This window comes from Erigeron canadensis, chromosome 7, assembly GCF_010389155.1.
Source record: "Erigeron canadensis isolate Cc75 chromosome 7, C_canadensis_v1, whole genome shotgun sequence".
Lineage (NCBI taxonomy): Eukaryota > Viridiplantae > Streptophyta > Magnoliopsida > Asterales > Asteraceae > Erigeron > Erigeron canadensis.
The window spans coordinates 730,287-748,145 of NC_057767.1; the positions used below are offsets into that span (position 1 = coordinate 730,287).

General features: G+C 34.3%; 1 protein-coding gene across 1 annotated transcript; it reads left to right on the forward strand.

Moving 5' to 3' along the window:
• The first annotated feature begins 4,713 nt into the window (after nt 1-4,713).
• LOC122606763 (homeobox-leucine zipper protein ATHB-15-like) lies at nt 4,714-15,135 on the forward strand. The gene is made up of 17 exons (XM_043779618.1): nt 4,714-5,273; nt 6,401-6,560; nt 7,206-7,306; nt 7,401-7,491; nt 9,061-9,156; nt 9,243-9,356; nt 9,850-9,933; nt 10,025-10,180; nt 10,997-11,071; nt 11,146-11,448; nt 12,024-12,209; nt 12,371-12,451; nt 12,560-12,694; nt 13,303-13,625; nt 13,809-13,914; nt 13,993-14,142; nt 14,662-15,135. The coding sequence occupies exons 1-17, from the start codon at nt 5,065-5,067 to the stop codon at nt 14,806-14,808; spliced, it is 2,517 nt and encodes an 838-aa protein (XP_043635553.1). The 5' UTR covers nt 4,714-5,064; the 3' UTR covers nt 14,809-15,135.
• The last annotated feature ends 2,724 nt before the right edge of the window (nt 15,136-17,859 follow it).

Here is a 17,859-nt window from a genome sequence, read left to right on the forward strand (position 1 = left end):
ACTAGATTTAGATCTCGTGAAAACACGGGTTTGTTAAATAATTTTATTAATTTATATTTAATAAGGTGAATTAATTCATATTTGAGTAAATTGTTTCATGTTTTGGAACCAGATTATAAATAATATGTTTTATAATCATAAATTCCCATCATTTTAAGCAATAGTAGTATGTTTATACTAATTAATGAAATTTTTTGTTAATGGATCATGATATCATGATGAGATAAAAAAAAACATTGCTGACCAGTTTAGATGGTTGACGCATAAACTTTTTTCTTATGTTATCAATTAGGGATGTGCAAATGGTCCGACCCGGCTTGACCCGCGAAAACCCGGCCCTGCCCGCGACCCGCGAATGCATGAAAATCAAAACCGTGACCCGGCCCGTGAAGGTCTGAGCCGGGTCGGGTCGGGTCGGGTATGGACGGGTTACGGGTTTCCTTCACTTTTTTTCGGTTGTTGCCTTCACCCGACCCGCGTGACCCGTGACCCGTGAAAACCACAAATGCGACCTGTGACCCGGCCCGTTTGGGCTTTGGGCGGGTCGGTTCAGGCCGGTTCCTGGTCGGGCGCGGGTCAACAGTTTTTTTGCTATATATTTCTTTTAGTAGTGTAATAAGATAAGTTAAGATTTTTCATTGTATCGTACTATCATATTTTTAACGTCAGATTCAAATATATTGTTGAATTTTGTCGCAACTCGCAAGTTTAAACGTGTATGCTTTTGATCTTTTGTATTATGATCAGTCAGTCAAAGTGTTATGTATATTTTCCTCTGAATATCTATCACCAGTCAAAGTTAGTCGAGCTAAATGAATAAATACACACCGTGAGGTTGCAGATGGAAGTCATTTATATGCTAATTGTCACATGTCAAGTCATTTTCAAAATTTTGGCCAAAAGGCATAGGAGTATGGTTATGGTGGCAGACTGACCTCATAGAGTCTTTTTTTTTTTTTTTCTTTAACGGGGTGAATTTACTTCCGGATTATACATGTTTTTTAACAGTAAATTATAGATTACTACTATTCTATTTACTTCCGGATAAAAAAAACATGTGAATTTGTTTGAAACTGGCCTGTTTATAGAAAAAGTCAAAAAGTCTTTGTACCTGTAAAAAACAAACAATTACATTTTTATACTATATTATTATTAGTTATTAATATTAATATTAATATTTTAGGCCCATGTTAAAAGGTAAAAAATAAAAGACATGAATTTACTTAATTGTTTTTGATGAGTATGTTTACACCATCAGTATTTTATTTTTGAAAATATCTTAATTATCACATTTACATTAATAGCATTTAGATCAACCTATATCACTCGACGTTATTACCATCAACAATAGTCACCGTCATAATTACCAATCATCATTGTTGTCACCGTCATCGCATTACGCATGTATGTAGCTTCAAATAGTTACGAATTACTCTTATTTATTTCGGAATATAAGTTAATGAATTATAGGGTGGTAGATTGAGATCATGCGTTCATTGAAGATAAAATATCAAAAGTATTTGACAATTTAAACTGAAATTTAATTTAATTCGAAAAAGGTTCTAAAAATGTGTATAGAAAAGAAAAACAAAAGAGAGAGAAGAGAGTAGGTAGTAATGTATCGAGGGCGCATGCAAAATCATCATCATGATGTCTTCTTTGTCTCACGAAATCCCTGCCCCTCCTATTTCCTATCCTTTTCCCATTTTTGTTCCCGCTTTAAATTCTCAACTTTATACCCTATGTTGTCAATATATTTACATAATTACCATCCAACTAATCCACTCTTTGTTTTACACCAATGGCAAGTTTAGCTTAACAAAAACTCTAGTATCTTGTATATAACTCTAGTTGAATCTTATATCTTCGTAATTATATAGTGGAAGTGTTTTTGTTATCATAACGAGCATGGTACCCGCGCAATGCGGCGACAGTGGTGGAAAAGACGGTCTAGTGGTGTCGGTGATTGTACCATTGGTGGTGGTGGTAGTGTCAAGTGGTGTAGGTGGAAATTTTTAGAAGATAAGGGTTTAAAGTGTTAAGTATTAAAATAAGGGTTTATGGTGTAAATTAATTTATTAAGGCCAAAGTTGGTAATTTATAAAACTCTTTCCATAGTGGGTTTTTATTAAGGGGCAATTTAGTAATTTCCCCTGTGACATTTGAGTAACTATTTCTAAAAATGAAAGGGCTGATAATCTTTATATAGAGTATAGATGTGTTTAATAAAATAGCTACGAACGTAAAACAAAATAATAAGAATTGATGTTCTAATGCGAAATTGGTGTCTTTCAAGATTGCAAATTAATTATGCAAAATGCCGGAAAGGCCTAGAATGAATACAAAACTCAATAAGATTTATGTACGTGTGCATCATATTTCATCATGAAGAAAACGACGATTCATGATATGTCTCGTTGATAAGTGAATCTTGAAAGAAATGAAAAAAAAGACGTTGTTGAGAAACACATCATAATCTTGTACAAAACTTTAGCGGAATGTTTATTAGTTATATTTTTTAATAGAAATTTTATGGAATCTATATTTAGTTATTGTAATTTTAATATTAATAAGTTTTTATCTTAAACATTGAATGTTGTATATTTTAATTTGAAAAAATATAAATATAAATATTGTCGGGTGCAATTTTTAGTATGATTTTGCTAGTGTGATTATCGAATGAGCGATGATGCGGGACGTTTTTTCTATTGTGACGTTGTGATGGTAATTGGTAAGTCTTTTAGTTAGGTATAATATTGCAAGATCTTTGAGGTTTGCTAATGTGACATTAATAATCAAGTTACAACAAATTTATAAATAGATTTTTTTTTTAGTGTGTCCCCATAATTTATTTTTTTTACCATACATAAAAAGAATTTTAGGGTCTCGGTATGTAATTAACTATACACGAATGTTTATGTTGTGTATCCGGTCGTTCATTGTATGTAATCAGATTTAAATCTTATTTAATGGATATATCTGACCAATAAAAATAAACTTGCAAACTGACAACATGAAATTGAACGTGATAGCTTATATGATTGTTACATATACCCGCGTACATCCAATTAGGGTTGAGAATTGAACCGAGTTGTTCTTGAGCTACTCGAGCTCGAGCTTGTTGAAACCAAGTCTGGGATGAATTGTTTTAAGCTCGAGCTGAGTTATTAAACTATTTGCAGGTCTTCAATTCCAATCTGTTTATTAGCATAATACACAATGAGTATTTTTGACCATGTAATGGAAGAATCGAGTAGCTCATGGAGCTCATTTGGCTCGCTCACAGAACAGTAAAACGATATTACGAACAAGTTGAGCCAATTAAAAAAGAGTTTACTAAGCTCATTAGTTAGTTTTTTTTTTTTTGTTAAATACACGATTAATTTATACATGATCATAAATGAGATTATTAAAGCTTGCGTTCAAGTAATTAGATGACGTTATCGAATTCAAGGCCTCTCTACATATAAATAAAAATTTTAACGATTATGGAGCTCGAATAATAATGGATCAAGCTCGAACACCTTTTTGAATATTTATGCAAGCCCAACATTGATCCGAGTAATAAAAAACACATAAAATTCTTGCAACTCGACTCGGCTTGTTCTCACGTCTACATCCAATAACCGGGATTGAAAGTTTATTACATATAATGAACATCTGAGTATCTTTTTACACAACATAATTATTCGTGTATATTTTATTACATTACAATATCTAGATAAATCCTATATAACTATTGAGATGGTAAACCAACCATTAACAAATAGATCAGTATTTGAAGATCCTCAAAGGTTTAATATTCAAATTCCAACGTAAGCAAGGTTTTCTTATGAATAGATTAGTACTTGAAAGTACTTAAATTTAGAGGTTTTAAATTCAAATCTCATAATAAACAAAGTTTTCTTATAACGGGTTTGATAGGTTTTACGCATTACAACCCAAAAGGACTATCGAGTATGCTGCTATTAATTATAGTTATGACTTAGATACTTAAACTAACAGGGTTTTCAATGGAATTCGAGTTTAGTACATGAAGAGAAAATAGCATGAGTCGGTTTAAAATGTTTGTATATGTATGGATCATTACCCGAAATACTTACTCCGTACAAAACATTAAAGAAATGGATACAGTAACAGTATTGAAAGCAAACAGCAAATGAGGTAACAACAAATCCAAACTGTCTATCAAATTATCCACTGACGGAAGGAAAAAGACTATTTTACCCTACTCACTCACTTTCCTCTTTTCTTAAATACACCTGAAGTTCTTTTTCATAGAATCTTTATACCAAGATCTTCCATTTAGCCCCATACCCTCATCATGTTTTGTTATAAAGTCACAATCCTTAGCAATAAATAAAAAAGATTCAACAAGTCAATGGTTTTTCATCATGTTTTGTTGTAAAAAAAAAATACCATCTTTTTTATATCTTAGCTAGACTAGAAAAAGTTTTCAAGATTGCAACATGTTTCAAAGATTAGGAACAATTACAAGCTAGCTAAATTTGGGTGATGTAGATTGCTTTGTGTTTTTAGTTTTTATTTTCATTTGGGTTTCAAAGTATCAAGATTTCAAAAGTTCAAAAAAGGTGACATTTTTGGTAAAGTGAAGTATTGTTTTCTTGATCTTGTGCACAAACCAACAAAAGGGGTTGCTAAACTTACTATTTTAATAAGTTGGTATATGTTATAATTTGTGGTTTCTTATTAGATTAGTCTCTTTTGAAGGTTTAGTGAAAAAATATTTTCTGATCATTTTAGTATACCAACAGAAGGGGTTGCTAAATTTAGTATTTTATGAAGTGGGCATGTGTTAGAATATGTTGTTATTGATTAAAAATAAGTTATTCTCGAAAACTTAGTGAAATAGTGTATCTTTTTTTCTTGATCATTTGAGCATATCAACAAAAGGGGTTGCTAAATTTAGTATTTTGTGTAGTGGGTATGTGTTAAAAGTTGTGGGTTTTGGTTACATAATTTATTTATTTTTTTGAGAGTTTTTAGAAAAAAAAATATTGTGGCTTTTTTGTTTCTTGGAAGGTGGTTCTATAGTGAGATAACATGGCAATGTCCTGCAAAGATTCTAAAGGGGTGATGATGGAGAATGGGAAATATGTTAGATATACACCTGAGCAGGTTGAAGCACTTGAAAGAGTCTATCATGAATGTCCAAAACCGAGTTCGGTTCGTCGTCAACAGCTTATTCGTGAATGCCCTATTTTGTCCAACATTGAGCCTAAACAAATCAAAGTTTGGTTTCAAAATAGAAGGTATGGTTTTACAAAAACTTATACTTGTTTCTTGATTGTGATTTTAATGTTATAGTTTGTGATATGTGATGTGTGTTTTGCATGTAGTTTCTTGTGTTTAATGTGACATCTGTTGATTGTGTTACGGAAGGCAGTCTACCTTGGGTAGTGGTACGCCCCGGCCGCTTTGCGGGATTGAGTATTGTTGTTAGTTTTGAGAGTTGTTACTTGTTCCCTCAAATCTTTGGCTCTTTTTAATGTTAAGTTAGAATAAAATGTCATCATTTATGATATTTTTTGGTTATGAGTTTTGAATTTTTAATAAAATTAGTGTTTTTTTTTTATGTATGTAATTTTTATTTATTTATTTTGGTTATGTAATGATTATTGTGATTGTTGTTTTCCGGTGTTGTTAAATGTTTACTGGGAACTGTGAAATTGTGATGTGTGGATGTGTGGTTTGATTGTAGTTTTGTTGCTTGTTAGTTCAGTCTTTGGCTCTTTTCATTGTTTGGCAATCCAAAAGTTTTTTTTTTTTACATTGTGTGCGGAATGTTTGTTGTGATTCGTGTTATGTGATTGTAGCTTATTGCCTTATCGTGACAATAGTATGTATGCATTGTAAATTGGGAAAGTAGATATATTTGTTTCTTAGTGTGATTTTTAATGCAATAGTTTGTTTCTTTTATTGTTCAGTAATCGAAAAGATCGTCTTTTTGAATACATGTTGCTGGTTTCCGTACAATCGAAGGTTAGAAAGGCTAGTAATATTTTGTGAAATGTTTGTTTTATGTCATGAGTCTAGTCACTCCTTAGTCCAATCTTTCTTCTTTTCAATGTTTGTATATGTAATACAGTAATTAATAAAGAAGATTAAAACATACTTTCTCTGATATGTTTTTGTTTGTTTTCATCGTTCTAATAGTAAGGATTTGAAATTATTGTTGTTTTTGGTAACTCTTTCTTGTAAATAGTAGGTGTGGTAGTGTTTTAATATAGCTGCTTGTTAGTTATAGTTTTGGTTTTTTAGTTTTTTAGGTATATACAAATATTCAATGATATTAAAAGCTAGTGTTTTTGGTAATGTGTTTGTTTTGATTTGTAAAGTGTGATGTGGGGCTTCAATTTTTGTGTTTTACTATGTTTAGATGTAGAGAAAAACAGAGGAAAGAAGCTTCACGTCTTCAAACTGTGAATCGAAAGCTGACAGCTATGAACAAACTTTTAATGGAAGAAAATGATAGATTGCAGAAGCAAGTGTCACACCTTGTGTATGAGAATGGTTGTTTTCGGCAACATACTCAAAACGTTAGACCTTTCCCCCTTTTCTTGTTTATTCTGTTTTATGTTTGCATTTACGGTTTGAAATGATTATCTAATTATAGAAGTAAGTTTTAATGTTTGGGCAAAGTAAAGTCTACATCTGATTACGTTAAATCATTTAGATATGATCGTAATCGTATGAGTCACAACAAAGCCGAATTTCCAAGATTAACATAAACTTACCTATCCCCTTTTGAACAAAAGTAACTGTATGTTTTATTTTTTATAGTCCAATATTACATAATTACTTCGAAATGACATCCAGTTGCCCTAAAGTATGATCATTGAGACTCTATTCTACTTTTACAAATGATTATCTAAATGTTCAGAAAATAACTATGTATACGCCTTTATATTTTGCCTTGTGTCTCTTACTTATGTTTAACTAGTTTTGATTATTCATCGTCACATAATCTCTCTGAGAATGCAAATCCAAATACCTGGGCATTTGGTATGCCTTGAGATATATGCAAACTTTAATCTACATTGTATAATAAATTAATTATCTTATTGTAATATTTAAAAGCAGCAATTATAAATTTCAAAACTTGCATCATATTAGTTATTAGCACCTTAATTACTTGTCTGATCTTATTTGTGAATAATGTGTTGGGGGTTTCTATATTTCAGACTGCACTTGCTACTAAAGACACTAGTTGTGAGTCGGTTGTGACGAATGGTCAACATCGATTGACTTCTCAGAACCCCCCACGGGATGCTAGTCCTGCAGGGTTAGTGTTCATCGACTCGTACTTTAATGTTTGTTTATTTTATGGATTAGTAAGTTAACTTTTTTTTAATTCTTTTTACTTTATGTTTATGCAGACTTTTGTCCATCGCAGAAGAAACTTTAACAGAGTTTCTTTCGAAGGCTACTGGAACTGCTATTGAGTGGGTCCAGATGCCCGGAATGAAGGTAATCCTAGATCATAAACATTTACTTATATATTGGTTGATTTTTGTCGTGTTTGATATCAAACGGGCCAAATCAAAATATTTAGCTAAAAGGGGAGCAACTGAACATGTCAAATGGGTGAAGGGGTTGAAGTTTTCCCATACTCTGTTTTTAATGCATAAAATCTCCTAACTCATTATATTCCATGGTTAAGATTATTAGGCTATCTCCAACCATCTCCATTTCTTCATCGCTAAATTTGCAGTAAAAAAGCATCTTTTGGGAATATTCTCTCTTCAAAAGTTTTCATCTACAACCATATACTCCAAATAACTATCTCCTAATACAATAGTTCTTCTATAATGTTTAATCTAATTAAATTGCAAATTGAAGTAAATAACCAATAAACAAACTAATTATTGCTTATAGTATCTGGTTTTATTAAAACGAAATATCAAAATGAGAAATTATATTTGGAGGAATGAATAGTGGTATACCATATTCGGAGTAATTATTGGCTCCAAAAATTTCTCCAAATATGGAGCAAAGGTTGGAGACGATATTTGATCCTCCAATCTCTAATTTGGATATTTGTAGGAATTTGGAGCATGTAGTGGATAGTTATTATAACAATATATTTATCGAAATCATAATTGAAGTTTAATTGGATTTGGCCCTCTAAAAGTAAAAAAATGAATGAATGTAGCAAGTTAGCCCAACACAGACTGCTTCCAACTCTATAAGATGCAACCTGTTTCAACATGTATATGTTTTGAGCTGTTGTGCAACCTGGTAACACCCTTGTTGTGACCTCTACTTGTGTATGCCGTGGATAACCGAGTTAAAAAACAGAAAATCACGCATATAGAGAACAAAGAGATTTATAGGTTTATACAATAGCATGGTTTTTCATGTGACCCATGAGATGGAAATTAGAAAGTGACATGATATGCCGTAATAAATGACATGTAATGTTTTGAAAGAATAGTACAATTATTACTGAATACTGGAATAGTCTTTCAGATATACATTTTATCTAAAGGACGTTTCAGGCAAGTTGAAAAACCATTACAATCAAGCAAAAAAAAAAAGGAGGAAATAAAAGAAAAAGAAATTGGTGGCCAAAAACAATGCTTTATTAGAGACTACCATGGATGTCATGTTTACTTTACTTGTCGAACTAGAGTTGCTTATCATGGTAAAAGAAATTTCCACTCACTTCACTTCTCGTAAACAATTTTCGGAGGATGCAAATGTGGCTTCAATATGGCTTTCATTAATAACATGGCACCACGAATTTAATGCAAAAGCTGTGTATTTGGTTGCTATATTATTTTGATTTGAACAGTACGGTAATTGTTGCTTTATTAATTATATATTTACTAATTCATTTAGCTTTCCTTCTTACTCAAACTTTCAGCAGCGTAGTGTGGTACAACTAGAGTTCTTGAAACTATTAATGGAAATGATAATGGTTTCCAACATGGCACATGTGTGGCCATTGATGATGTGACAATCCTTCGGGTCCCTCTCTTCTAATTATATTTGTGCCCTATGTAATTTGAAAATTTTGTTGTCTTTGACCTACAGCCTGGTCCGGATTCCATTGGAATCGTTGCTATTTCTCATGGTTGCACTGGCGTGGCAGCACGAGCATGCGGTTTGGTTGCTCTCGACCCTTCAAGGGTTAGTACTAATACTGATTTATTTTTTTTACATATGGTTCTGAGGTCAAAGACATGGCAATGCTGATTTTAATTTTCATGTCTTAGGTTGTGGAAATCCTTAAGGATCGCACCTCGTGGTTTCGTGACTGCCGAGCTGTTGAGATCCTCAATGTGCTACCTACTGCCAATGGTGGAACCATCGAGATTCTATACATGCAGGTAATACCTTTCTTACATAGGTGGCAATATCTGTGGGTTGGGCAATCTGTTAAAATAGATTGCGGTAGATACTAGCTGTTTTTAATTGGGTCAAAATGGGCTGGGTCGTTTTCAGTTGACAAGCAAACACTATTTGTCTAAATTATGTTCTTTATAAATAACTAGTGCCTTAATAGTGATTAGAAAAAATTTCAAAAAAATTTATCTACATTTTTAGATTAAAAAAACTTGGAAGGTTGTAAGTAAAAACATGCCCATTTGACCTGGTCTTGTTTAATCAGTTTCATTTAGGCTCGATTGGATTTAACTGAAATTTTGTGATTTTTGGCGATAGACTGAATATATATAAAAGTTCGTAATTTCGGAAAAGTTTGGAGTCAACCATATCCAACGCGTTTTGACCATACAGTTGATGGTCTTGACTCTTGACACATTTCCTGACTACCTTTCTGCTTTGCTTTGATCTGATTATTTTTTATTATTGATGTTGTAGCTGTATGCTCCTACAACTTTGGCTACGGCTCGTGACTTTTTGTTGTTACGCTATACTTCTGTTACGGAAGACGGCAGTTTAGTGGTGCATTATTCTTGACTCTTTGCCTACCATTTTTATATTTTTTCTTCATAAATATATTCTGAGTAAACATGGTCTTGGTATGTGCATTTAGGTTTGTGAAAGATCACTAACCAATATACAAAATGGTCCGAGCATACCGTCAGTTCCAAACTTTGTGCGAGCTGAAATGCTGCCTAGTGGGTACCTGATTCGACCCTGTGAAGGAGGTGGTTCGATTATTCATATTGTGGATCACATGAATTTAGAGGTAAAGTTTGTACACATTTGTTAATTCAACTATTTTTGTTTTAGAATTTCAAATGTCATCCAAAGTAGGTTCATGTGTTCACAACCTCATAAATTACATATAATGGTCAATTTTTATAATTATAGTTAATATTTTAGCTAATAACTTACAAGACATTATAGCTGACATAAAAGTATTGGTTTGTGAATCCGACCTGGCCCTTTTTGACTCGTTCTCATATTTACCTGTTTGAACATGCTTCTACTTTTTATGTGAACTGCCCATCTTGCTAGTTATGTCACCCAAATCATGAATTACACGAGTTTTGAGGTAAAAAGCATAGCTCTATATATTAGAAGAGGGATTTTGACCCACTGATGTCAACTGGATTAATCTGGGTAAGGATATAGTAGTGTGAATGAAGCAGGTTTTATATTTTTGAAAGTAAAAAATATATAGTCTAAATGTGTAAAAAAGCCGACCAGAAGTATACATTAAGCGGGACATTTTGACCTGTTACATTTTCAAAAAGTATCCATTTCAAAAAACGAGTTAGTAGGTTGTAGGCATTGAAAATACATCAAAGGGGACATTTTGACCTGTTACATTTTCAACTAACTTTCTAACTTCACCTATTTGATTTGCTGATAAATATAGAGCCTAAATTGATCTGTTTCTAAGTGAAGTGGTAACATTTGCTCCCTTAATCAATCTATAATTTACCTATTTGACCATAACCTTTTTTCTTACCACCCAAGCTGCCTGCCTGCCGTTTTGTCACATATCCAGTTTACATGTGACTTTCCGTATTCTAAATTATGCCCATTTTCTATGTAGGCGTGGAGTGTACCTGAAGTCTTGCGCCCATTGTATGAATCATCAACCGTGCTTGCTCAAAAAACGACAATGATGGTAATCAATACATTGAACCTCCTCTAATGCCTTATCTATAAAGTGATTATTAATTAAAAGTTTTGTATGAATAGGCATTACGCCAGCTGAGACAAATAGCTCTTGAGGTATCACAGTCAGGTGCCCCTAATAATTGGGGCCGAAGACCCGCAGCATTGAGGGCACTTAGTCAGAGGTTGAGCCGGGGATTTAATGAGGCCCTTAACGGTTTTACTGATGAGGGTTGGTCTTTAATGGCAAATGATGGGGTGGATGATGTCACCATTCTTGTGAATTCTTCTCCTGAAAAGATTATGGGATTGAATTTACCTTTTGCGAGCGGATACCCATCAGTTAACAATGTTGTCTTGTGTGCAAAAGCATCGATGCTCTTACAGGTTAGACAATGATAAGTTTGATTTCCCTCAACACTAAATTGTTCAGATGATAGATTCGAGGGTCACCTTTGCTAGTTAACGGGCCATAACCTCTTGACTGGATTTGATGACCAATGATAAGTTTGATTTGCCTGAGCACTTTATTGTTCAGGTGATAAAATGGAGGGTCACTTTTGCCGGGTAACGGGCCAAAACCTTTTGGCTGGATTTGGTTGACCCAGAACATTTTTTCTATAAATTTTTACTGCGTATTTATAATATTTTGTTTTGACTAGAACTTATTTTCTAAGATAAGTCGTTTTTAGTAAGTTACTATCGTGTCAATCATTATAAGGAAATTTATATTATTTTAAAGATAATAAAGTTTTTTAAATAAGCTGATACAGTAGGCTTATGCATTAACAATGCATCTGGACTACTTTGGGTGTTCGACTCGTATAATGCTAAGTTGACCTCTATTTTATCCGTTTTGCGATAAAAGATAACTTGAATTGAACATTAATATTTAAGGAATGGGGTTGTACTATTTTATTTTATTTTGTTGATGCTGTATTTTCTAAATGTTCTATTCCCAGAATGTTCCTCCTGCTCTCCTACTTAGGTTTTTGAGAGAGCACCGCTCAGAATGGGCAGACGACAATATCAATGCATATTCAGCATCAGCGGTTAAACTGGGTCCCTGTAGCTTACCAGGGGCCCGGGTTGGTAATTTTGGGGGTCAAGTCATTCTTCCCCTTGCTCATACGATCGAGCATGAAGAGGCAAGTTGAGCGACAGTTTCTCTTTGGATATAGAATGATGTTTGTTGTTGCTATTAATAGTTTATCACTTTGTATTCCCCAGTTTTGTTTTATTTTTTAATTTTAGTTCATTTACCTTTTATTCTATACATTTTGATTATGATCTTGTTTGTGGTCTGTAGTTGTTGGAGGTTATTAAGATGGAGGGCATTGGGAACTGTCCTGAAGATGCGTTAATTCCAAGAGACATGTTTCTCTTGCAAGTTCGTGATTTTCACTTAGTCGTGTTTATTGTTTTACCTTTATATATAAATTTTATGCAAGCGGATAATGTGATCTGAGACTCTTTCTGTAATTACAATTGCCAATAGCTATGCAATGGAATGGACGAGAACGCGGCTGGCATGAGTGCAGAACTCATATTTGCTCCCATTGATGCCTCTTTTGTTGATGATGCACCTCTTTTACCTTCCGGTTTCCGTATAATTCCTTTGGACCCAACAAAGGTTAGGATTCATGTTAGCTAATTAGATGGAGGGGACTACGGGTTGAGTAACAGATCATAGGGTTCGGGTTGTTTTGTGTAGGGTGAGACATGCTGGGTCAAATTGGGTTATTGTATAAACATTATTACTACAATAGTAGTCTACTATATCTTTGAATAAAATGATTTAGGATAACTGCATGATGACATAATCATTGACTCATACCGACCCATTCCCCTTGTATCTATTTTTTACTTCACCTATTTATCATGTGCACACACACTCGCTCGTTTTTCTAAGCTTTTCCACATAATTAATGTGCCAAGTATGATTACGGTAGCTATAATGTTACTATAGAAGTCTAAATATTCTTAATAAAGTTATTTTGGATGTTTGCTTATTTAATGTACACTGTACACTCTGAATGACTTTCAATCCATTTTAAATTCCCTTTATAGCTATAAAATTAACTTGGCCTGTTTGATATAAAATATTACCCAAATTCACCCATTTACAAGTAACTAAGCACATCGAAATTTTCAGTTCATATCACCGAGTGTTATCCTTTCAGTGTTCTTACCGTCACTTTCTGCTATCACAATAATGAAAGCCGGATTCATAATTTGCAGGATGGTTCAAGTCCCAATCGCACCCTTGATCTAGCCTCCGCGCTTGAAATTGGAGGGTCAGGGAATAAAGTTTCAAGTGACCGTAATGTTGCTAGTAGCACTGCAAGATCCCTGATGACATTAGCATTTGAATTTGCATGCGAAAGTCACATGCAAGATACCGTTGCTGTAATTGCCCGCCAATATGTTCGCACCATTATCTCATCAGTTCAGAGGGTGGCATCAGCACTATCTCCTAATATGAATCTAAGTGGAGGTCTTCTGGCACCATTAGGGACCCCAGAAGCACATATTCTAGCTCGATGGATTTCCCACAGCTACAGGTAAAATGCTTGGCTTCTCCCCATTTTCCTTGCATCATTTCAACATGAAAACTATATTAATTCATAAAAAGTTGCACTCGTAGTTGTACAAGAAGTTGTTAACATAAGAAAAAAAGTATACAAACTGTGATTTGTTTTCGTGTGTTAATGTCAGGCTTTCATACTTTTTGTATCTTGTTGCAGTTGTTACTTGGGTGCGGAGCTGTTTAAGTCGGGAGGTGAACGAAGTGAAAACGTTCTAAAATCGCTATGGAGTCACTCGGATGCCATCATGTGCTGCTCTATTAAGGTCGGTTACTCGGTTTGTATATTAGTCATTTTAAAAATGACTCGAGCCAGTTGTACTGAAAACAAATTTTGTGTTCAGGCATTGCCTGTATTCACTTTTGCCAACCAAGCTGGGCTAGATATGCTCGAGACGACGCTAGTTGCACTTCAAGACATTAGTTTTGAAAAAATTCTTGATGAGCATGGACGGAAAGGTCTTCTTACAGAATTTGCACAAATAATGCAACAGGTTTTCCAAGTGTTTTCTTGATTTATTTTCATTCATCAAGTCACCTCTGATACCCAGAACTTGATATGGCAAATTGCGTAAAATGATTTGGTTGGTTAAAGCGTCAATAGTTGTGAACTTTATTGATTTAAAATACAATTTGTTGGATTTTCATCTTGTATGACCCATTTGACGTGTATCCTTTCTAGTAAATTTCTAAAACTTTTCTACCCTTTAAACTTGTTAGTGATACAACGTAACCATTTAGAAGCGAACAAGTCAAATATCTTTATACTTTTATCAATAACTAGCTCTTGCTGTGATTATGGGAAGGGTAACAATAACTAGTTGGTTGCAAGGGGCAAAAATACATTATGAGAGTTCTTCAATACATTTGACCTCCTTCCTTTTTGCAATAATTTGCTTTTACAGATAACCCACTAGAGATATAAAAGAAAAACTAATTTGACATGTTCATAAGCAAATGGATTGTTATTGTTGCATCTACAATGTGGTAACATCTATTACGCTTTATGACAGGGGTTTGCGTGCCTTGAAGGCGGAGTGTGTTCATCGAGTATGGGGAGACCAGTTTCTTATGAGAGAGCAGTGGCGTGGAAAGTATTGAACGAGGAAGAAAACGCTCACTGCGTCTGCTTTATGTTTATCAACTGGTCGTTTGTTTAACGGATAGTAAGTATTTTGATTAAAGACTCTTGTAGCGTGCTATGTTGATCGACGATGTTTCTGGATGTATTCTTGTGGTTTCCTACTGTTTTGAACATAGCAACCGCTATTTTGTTCGTACTTTTAACTTATTACTTAATTATGTATGACATTGTATTGTATTATGACATTTTGTGTTTTTATGTCTTTTAGCTATATGTCTCAGTTTAAAACATGCCGTTAGTTGTTTATTATATTGATCAAGCTTATATCCTGTCATAAACACGACCTGTTATTTACTTGTATTATCAACAAAAACTTTATATTAAATGAGAATATTAAAGGAAACGACGTCTTATTTTATTTCCTTAGTTGTAGGACATAATATTTTCCTAGTTTATCTGTTACCTATTTTGTATCCGTGACTTTAGCTGCAAGTTGAATGTGGCTATATAAACTTATTATGCATGATCGATCATATATATGAAAAACATAGATTTCTGCCTTCAATCAAAATTTTCATGGTATCAAAGCAGTCGATCTAGAACCACTATTCATAAGCCAACATGACAGGAGAAAAGGGCAGCGGCAGTGGCAAGAACAATGTCATTGACACAAATTCTCCTTACTATATACACCCATCCGATTTACCAAAACAAATACATGTTAACGATATCTTGACTGATTGAAACTATAATGATTGGGCCAAGGAGATGGCCAATTTTTTATTTGCAAAGAACAAGATGGGATTCGTTGATGGTACGATCCCGAAACCAGAAAAAACATCTGATGATTATATGCACTGGATGCGATGCTATGATCATTGGATGGTTCACGACAGCAATGGATAAGGATATTAGAGCAAGCGTTCGATATGCCAATTCATCTTCAGAGATATGGAAAGATTTGAAAGAACGATTTGGTAAAGAAAGTGCACCCCGTGCTTATGAATTGAAGCAGTTGATTTCCTGTTCGAATCAAGAAGGAGCCTCTGTTTCGTCTTATTACACAAAGCTGCGAAGCATATGGGATGAAATACGATCTGTTTTACCAATTCCACAGTGCACATGTGGAAATTGTACTTGTGATATTGGAAAAAGATTGAATGATTTTCAAGAAAAGGAGCGTTTATACGAGTTTTTGATGGGCCTGGATGCTGATTTTTCGACTATACGGACCCATGTTCTCTCAATGAAAACGACACCCACTCTTGGAGAGGCTTATCGTCTTGCCTCCGAAGAGGAACAACAAAGATTGATTACTTCAACTAAAAGAACAACCGTTGAACCAGTCGCGTTTAAGACACAGGGGTGGCGAGATGGATCTTCAAACTCACAGAGGAACTATAAAGGTAACCTCAGAAATTTTAAGCGAAACGGCGACGATAAGGTTGACCATTGTAGCAAGTGCGGAAAGGATGGTCATAAACGTGAAAGTTGTTTCGAGATCATCGGATATCCCGAATGGTGGCCAGATAAAAGAAAAATTGATAAGTCGAAATCGAAGGTGGCGCATGTAGAGAAGGAATCTGGTGTTGCTGGACTTACTGATGTACAATACCAAATGCTTATGAAGCATTTTAACGAGCAAAAAGAAGAAGGCGACATCACGCGTAAGGCAAATATGGCTGGTAAGATTGATAAAACCTCTGATTGGATCGTAGATTCGGGGTCTACCGACTATGTAGTCAACAAACTTGAGTTTCTTGAAAGTAGTTTGCCTGTTGCACGAGAGATACCCATTATGATTCCTGATGGGAATAGTGTACCCATTCATGCTAAAGGAGTTTGTGCCTTGGATGCTGAACACAAAATTAACGAAGTGTTATATGCTCCTGAATTTAATTGCAATTTGCTTTCTGTTAGTAAACTTTCGAAGGATTTGCAATGTGTAGTAAATTTTTTTCCTGATTTTTTTGTCATGCAGGACTTACACTCGAAGAAGTTGATTGGCACGGGCAAATGCAAAAATGGTCTTTATCGGATGAAGATGGTAGCACAAGCAAGGAAGGCTATGGCGATCAAGGTTGACGCAAAAGTTTGGCATTCAAGATTAGGTCATGCATCTCATTCTAAATTGTCGCATATAGATTTTTTAAGGGATGTTTCTTTTAATTTTGGAGATTATGTTTGTGATTCTTGTGTTAAAGCGAAACATACTCGAACCCCTTTTCCTAAAAGTTGCATTAAGACCAATGATTGTTTCGAGTTAATCCATTGTGACATTTGGGGAAAATATAGAAAGGCGTCAACAACGCATGCCAATTTTTTCTAACCATTGTTGACGATTTTAGTAGAGCTCTTTGGGTGTTCCTTATTAAACATAAAAGTGATGCTGGTGATTGTTTAATTAATTTTCACAAAATGGTGAAGACTCAATTTTCGAAATCCATAAAAAGGATTAGGAGTGATAATGGGGGGGAATTTACTTCTAATAGGATGAAGGAGTTTTATGCCAACGAGGGAATTTTACTTGAGACTAGTTGCCCTCACACACCCAACAAAACGGGGTTGTAGAAAGGAAACATAGACATTTACTTGAGACTGCCCGGGCCCTCATGTTCCAAGCAAATATTCCAAAACGTTTTTGGGGTGAGTGCATAGAAACCGCCACTTACATCATAAATCGCCTTCCTTCTAAGGTCATTAAAAATAGGACTCCATATGAGATGATTTTTGGAGAAAAACCAAGCTATGACCACATGAAAACTTTAGGATGCCTGGTTTATTATAGTAGCATAGAAACGGGGGGTGATAAGTTCGAATTCAGGGGGAGACCGGGGGTATTTATGGGTTATCCCCAAGGAACTAATAGGTATAAGATTTTTGATATTGAACATGGAAAAATGGCAATCTCCCGGGATGTTAAATTTGTTGAAACCAATCTTCCTTTTTTGCATCCTAAATTCAATGACACAATAAAAGAAAATTTTGATATGAGTTGGTGTGATTATGAACCTATTACAAAAATTGGTGTTGAAATACCACAAAAAACCCCTATTGCACCGTCATCTATTTTTGAAACCACAAATGATCAACTTCTCAGTGGTGACACAAATGAAACAAATGAAGT

What these genes read in the sequence shown, in the direction of transcription:
- LOC122606763 (XM_043779618.1), top strand. Translation starts at nt 5,065, where the DNA reads ATGGCAATGTCCTGCAAAGATTCTAAAGGGGTGATGATGGAGAATGGG. An exon ending in TGGATCACATGAATTTAGAG is followed by an intron (nt 10,181 to 10,996) that starts GTAAAGTTTGTA and finishes TTTTCTATGTAG; the next exon opens with GCGTGGAGTGTACCTGAAGT. An exon ending in TTCCTTTGGACCCAACAAAG is followed by an intron (nt 12,695 to 13,302) that starts GTTAGGATTCAT and finishes CATAATTTGCAG; the next exon opens with GATGGTTCAAGTCCCAATCG.